This window comes from Malurus melanocephalus, unplaced genomic scaffold (genome assembly GCF_030028575.1).
Source record: "Malurus melanocephalus ecotype Western Australia unplaced genomic scaffold, MMel_1.1 scaffold_354, whole genome shotgun sequence".
In the NCBI taxonomy this organism is placed as follows: domain Eukaryota; kingdom Metazoa; phylum Chordata; class Aves; order Passeriformes; family Maluridae; genus Malurus; species Malurus melanocephalus.
In genome coordinates this window covers 163,861-170,225 of record NW_026623586.1, presented here as the reverse complement: position 1 = coordinate 170,225, position 6,365 = coordinate 163,861, and the positions used below count along the sequence as shown (strand labels likewise).

The window sequence follows — 6,365 nt, the reverse complement described above, 5'->3', positions numbered from 1 at the left end:
AGTGGAAGGTGTCCCTGCTCACGGCAGGGGTGGAACTGGATGATTTTTAAGGTCCCTTCCACCCCAAACCATTCCATAATTCCACGTTTAGGCAGTGTCAGCAATAAGGATGAACCAGGACCAGCAGGGGCTGGAATTGGGCTGAATTTCACTTCTGGAGGAGGCAACAAAAAGGCAAATTCAGCATCCGAAAGAAAGGAAAAGGAGAAATGGGAACTAAGGGCAGATTTCTTTCATAAACACACTGCAAAGGCAAGCAGAAGAACAGGATTGGGTTCAGGGACAGAGCAGCCCCCCTTTAGGTCATTCCCTTTTGTTATGCCATGATTTTCCAGGCTTTCTCTCTCATTCCAGAACTGCAGAAATTCAGTGTCCATTTTCCACCACCATGTGAACACGGGGCAGCATTAACACCTCAGAACTCTACAAACCCAGCCAGTTAATCCACTCCCTTCTCTTTTCCCAGTGCTCAATTCCCAGTGAGAGAGAATTAACTCAGACACATGAATCCCTTCTGGAATATATTCCGTCTCGCTCTCAGCCCCTCCACAACGTGATCCTTGCACCACGTGCTGATATCACTGTGGATGTTTCTCCTCCATTTGGGTCTGAGCAAAAACCTCTGTTCCAACTTCATCAAGCCTTACATTTTCTTCAGACAGAGATAAAACATCTTCTGATGTGTTGCATTGTTTAAAGTTTTCTTCCTTTTCTTTGAGCAACAGCGAAAAATTGTTTGTTCTATTTTTGCTGTCTGCGGAAGAAWGAAAGGTGTTTCTCTGGGGGGCCAAACTTTATTCCCTGTGATTTTCTTTTTCCTGGTGAAAAATAGTCATTGAAAACTCAGCTGGACCAAAGGACTTCCTAATGCTGGTTCTTCTCTGACACAACCAGCAGCAGCTGTTCTGAGGGGGAGTAAAACAAACTTTGTATGGATTTATCCATTCTTAAATGCATCATCCCACTTGCAAGGGAAATAATTTTTTTTTTTTTTAGTGGAGAAGTTGCTCTAATCAGGTGTTTATGCACAGAAACAGAATGGTTTGGGCTGGAGGAACATTAAAGCTCATCCCATTCCACCCACACTTTCCACTAYCCCAGGTTGCTCCAACCTTTATGGGAAGGAGCTGAAGCCCCCAAGAGTAGGGTGCGATGGAGGAGCTCAGTTTTCCAAGGACCCCAGCTGAACAGGCCCTAAACAGCTGAGAAACCTCACTGGACAATCCTGGGTTATCCTGATTTGATTTTTAAACAACTTTTGGAAGCAGTGGGAATGGTGGGAACAAACAGGGTGCATTCCCAATGGCAACAGGACATAATAACTCAGGCAAAACACAACAATAACGCAGCTCTATGGGATTATTGGAATGTGCTGCTGTCTAACAAGTGCAGAGCAGAAGGTGACCAGGCCTGGATCTGTCTGCCAGCTCCAAAACATCCATAATTAGATCTTATCAGTTCCTTAACGCCCTGCTTCTGTCTGCACTTTGTTTACATCAAGAAACCAATTATCCCATAGCGAGCCAGTCGAGGTCAAGCAAATAGAGCTCAATGCGCTCCTGTATTTTCCAAGTGTTGTAATTACAGAGCTGAATTATTGCCAGATTTCAGTGAAGGTAAATGAGAGCCCTTCTATGCACACACCACAGTYATGATGCTTCTTCCTCTTGGAGAAATTGGGTGACACAGAAATCTCAGGGAATGCAGAGGTGCTCCGGCATAAACTGGAGTCTTACAACAGCAAGACGTTCCTTATCCTTTCAGGTAAGGAAAATGAGTGATTAAAACTCAACAGAAACCTGATCAGAAACATTTCTGAGCATAATTTGCCTGCCCATGGCAGGGGGTTGGAACRAGGTGATCTTTAAGGTCCCTTCCAGCCCAAACCATTCTGTGATGTTATGATAATGCAGCACATTTAAATGTGCTTAAAATATGCAACAGTTACAGTGGGACTGAGGAAATTATTAATTTCTTGAAGTCGTGAATGTTCTGCAGCTTTCAGGAATTTGGGGATTTTTAACTCCTGGTAAAAAAGCTTAGTTGAGACCCTAAACTGTTTCTTTTCAAAACATCATCAACCTCCCTTAGAAATGCTCAGGTTTTGAGTTTTGGTTAGGTTTTGGGTCAAAATCTGTCTCTTTAGACAAAATACTTTTAACTGAATATATCCATGGCCATAAAACTTCCAAGAAAATTTTCTGGACAGWCATTTATTGAACAGCTTCTACTTCATCATTCATAACACAAAGATTTAAAAACCAGAGTTTCACCTGCTCCACACAAACACAAAACCCCAGAATGGTTTGTTTAGAAGGGACCTTGGAGACCACTCATTTCCAACCTTCCACTATCCCAAAGAATTCCAAACCCCATCCAGCCTGGTCTTGAACACTTCCAGGGATGGGCAGTCCCCACCTTCTCTGGGCAACAGTCAGGGAACATGGGAATAAACTTCCAGGGATATTTGATGCAGGATTCCAGTGCCCCCAGCGAGGCTGTGAGTGGTGCCTGTGCACCTCGTGTYCCCTTGGTGCTTCAATTTTAGCTGGGAGCTGCATTAAGAGGATGGGGAGCATGAAAAGATTTCCATTGAAGAATCACCTTCACCCTTAAAATGTGATTTTTTTTCCCCCACTGTAGAAACAAGGACACATTTCTTTATCCCAAAGAACAACAGTTGCATTTCCAGCAGCTGAGGGATGCTGAACAGACAATGGGAAAGTCTCAGATCATTGAAATCCTCCTTCAAAAYCTGTGAGGTTCTACAGGTGGGAATGTGGCAGGAACAATGCCCTGAGTCCCTTGATCCAAATAAATAAATAATTCACCACCAGGTAGAGTATCTTGAGGAGGTTTCTCAGGAGAGGGGGCTGTGGAATGAAACCCAACTGCGCTTTGCAGCAGGCTGAAGTGAAATAAAACTTGGCATTTACAACCCTGCATTGTATTTTATTCTGCTTTTCAGGGGTGCATCCAAAACTATCCAAGCAGGAGGAAAACTCACTGCAAATTGGCTGCCCCAATACAACCAATTTTGAGCTTTTGTAGGTCTTTTTAAGCAATCACAGGAGGGGTCAGGTTGGAAGGGGTCGTTAGTCCAATTCCCTGCTCCAGCAGGATCATCCCAAAGCACGGGGTATAGGATTGTGTCCAGATGGGTCTGGAATAGCCCCAGTGAGAAAAACTGGAATGACCCCAATGAGGGAATCTGGAATGACCCCAATGAGGGAAACTGGAATAACCCCAGTGAGGGAAACTGGAATAACCCCAKTGAGGGAGCCTGGAATAATCCCAGTGAGGGAAACCAGAATAACCCCAGTGAGGGAGACTCCACTGAGCAGTAAGAGGGATCACTTCTAAGAAAATTCTGTTCTTCCAGACTTGTCCCTGTGAATCCCAGTTAAAGGATTAAAGGATGTTTCTGGAAGAGGGGTGTGAAAATCCTGTCTTGATAAAGTGAAGTTAGACGTTCCACTGGCTCAGGCTCTCTCCTAAGGTTATAGAGTCCCAAAATACGAAGAATTTGTTAACAGAATTACAAATAAGATGAGTAATAATCCCAGAAGAGGAATTCCTAACTGATGGTTTTCTTCTTCGAGTGTTTGTTCTAGGATCAGAGAARTCCAGAATGGTTTTGYTTGGAAGGGACCTTCAAGCTCATCCAGTTCCACCATCCCACATCGCTCCAACCCCATCCAASCCAGCCTTTCATTCCCATTCCCAYGGGCTGGAGGGAGGRAAAATGAACTGCAGTTCCCTTTTCCCATCCCTCCCATCAGACTGGGATGCCAAAGCCAGCAAATGCCAGGGATTATCATCAGAGTGGTGTTTGAGCACTGTCCCACTGTGAGTCTAACAGCAAAAATCGGGATGTGCAGCTTTTCTGTTCTTTCACAGCACAGATGGCACCAGCCTGAGCTTTCACCACTGAAGCCCAGCACTTGAAATCACAGCCTGGTGGAAAATCTAGGGCAATTTTAAAAGAATGGAAGCTCCCAGGTTTGACAGGAAAGTTACAGAGTTCCTTGGGAATGTTTCAAAGACAGGTGTTTAATAAAATTTTGCAATTTTTTAATTAAATTCTGTTGTGGATTTTTACAAATCGTTTACAACGAGCAGCGATAGAACCAACACCCAGCACAAACACTGGAAACCTGATCTGATCATGACATAGGGAAAAAAAAAAACAACAAAAGAAGCTTCTTTTGTTAAAAAAAAAAAAAATTAACAGCATGGACTGCATCAATATCAGACTGTACCAGAACCCTCTGACCCTTCCTGCTGTAAGAAATTCAAAGAAGAATCTCTACATCCATCTTCACCTYAGAGCTCAAAAGGTTAAAATCATTTTCCATTTGCTCCAACAGAAAATTCTAAAACAATTGCTTGTTCCACTGCTCTAAAAATTCATTTATGTTTCCCAAATCCACAGAGGAGGGGACACTGACAGAAAGGAAGCACTGGATTGGAGGAACTCTGCAGAGAAGTTGAACAAATCAYGTTGGAAACTGAAGAGTGACACCCACAAACATTTTTCCTCTTCAACCATGAAACTACGCCWACATTAGTTGAGGCTTATTGTGATTTTCTGCAATCATCAATCGAAAAGATCATTTCTGGAGTATTAAATTCRTGGGTATCAAGGAGTTATTTAATATTTACTTCAACATCACAGATAGAGAAGCATTTAATAGAACATAAAACATTTCCTAAGGCACTTTGATCCACCCTGCGCATGTTAATAGAGAAATAAAAACTTTGTCAACAATTCAATTGCATCAAGACAGCATAAGAAWTTTTTTTTATCCTCTGTAGCAATAAATTTTAAGAATAATTATCATAGAAATCAACTTCTTTCTTCCCCAACAAATCTCATAGGCTTGCCTTAAGGACTAACTGCTCCTTCTGAAATGAGAGCTCTGACAATTCTCAGATTYGGGTAAAGTCCAGATCTTGGTTGGAGAAGGGTGATTTTAATCTATTTTYGGATGTTTATTCCTTCCAGCAGTAATTAATGTCTCTGGAGAAACACCTTTTCAAGTCTTCAAAAAGGGCTCAGAGAATGCCATTTTCATAGAAAAGAGACAGACACAGTGAAATTAAACTTCTCTTTTCTAACCGGCCCCATTTCCAGCTCTGATGGCTCCCAACAGGAGTTCTACAGGACTGTTCACAAGGTCAAGGACAAACCAGCAGGTTTGGTTTGGGGCATGGAAATGGGAACAACTCTTCAAATACAATAGATCCCAAACAGCTGAAATTCCTTGCATGGCTTAAAGTGTGGAGAATCATGGATCACCTCCAGAATTTTGTTTAACCTCATGAATTATCACATATAAAAAGCTRCTATTTTGGAATTTTTAGGGAATAAAAGACAGGATTTACATTTTCTGCTGATATAACTAAGAAAAAATATTTTTAGTATATTTCTTTATGTGGAAATTACATATAAAGGACATTTCCCAAAATGAATGGAAAATGGCAGGAGCAGCCCAGATTCTGAAACTCAAAGGAGTCAKGCTGAAATTAAGAAATCTGAAATGCAGAAACACCACAGAGCATTGAGATTTTATTTTCAAACTGATGCCTTACCAAACAGAGCCATCTGTGTTCCCTCTGGGAAAGGTTCGACCATTCTGTTCCCGTTGACATGATGTTTATCTGGAAGGGGGAACAAAAATCCAAGTTAAAATGTGATTGAGTATTTGCTTTGCATAAAATCAACTGTTTTTATCTCACAGATCCATTGAAACCTGAACAATTTCCATAGGCAGGGACACCTTCCACTATCCTAGGGTTGCTCCAAGTCCCAACCTTGGACACTTCAAGGGATCCAGAGCAGCCACAGTTTCTCTGGGCACCCTGTGCCACAGTCTCCCTACCCTCCCAGCCAACAATTCCTTCCCAATATTTAATTTAAACCTCCCCTCTTGTAGTTCAAAACATTTTCACCAGCATCCCCACATTCATTTTTTGCTCCTAAGACCCATTTTAAACAATGGTGGCAAGAAACAAAATTACCAGAACTCAAAACACAACTTTCAGTTCCCAAAATACTTTCCATGGAGAAAAGGTAATTTCTCAGTGCATGAATTATTTTAATTCCTTGAGTCCTGATCTTGGTGAGGAATAAACCAGGTCAAACAAGGAATGTGGRCTCACTTGTGAATTGTCTGAAAACAATATTTTTCATTAGCAGGGAGGCACATTCCCAATCCCAGCTGCCATTCAAGTGAGAAGGGAAAATCAGGGTTATCTGCAAATGGAGCAAGAGGTGCCACGAGTCAATTGGTGGCATTTAGGAAAATTGAACGTCCTGTGCCCCAAGAGGGAAGCTTTGGGAAGGAAATTGTTGGGAGGCT

General features: G+C 42.1%; 1 protein-coding gene across 1 annotated transcript in view; it reads right to left on the bottom strand.

Moving 5' to 3' along the window:
* The window catches only part of MSRA (methionine sulfoxide reductase A), a 232,551-nt gene that overhangs the window by 144,414 nt on the left and 81,772 nt on the right, over window positions 1-6,365 (bottom strand). Inside the window, exon 2 of the mRNA XM_057378335.1 lies at window positions 5,596-5,664. Within this exon, the coding sequence (XP_057234318.1) occupies window positions 5,596-5,664 (69 nt within the window). The remainder of the gene's footprint in view (window positions 1-5,595; window positions 5,665-6,365) is intronic.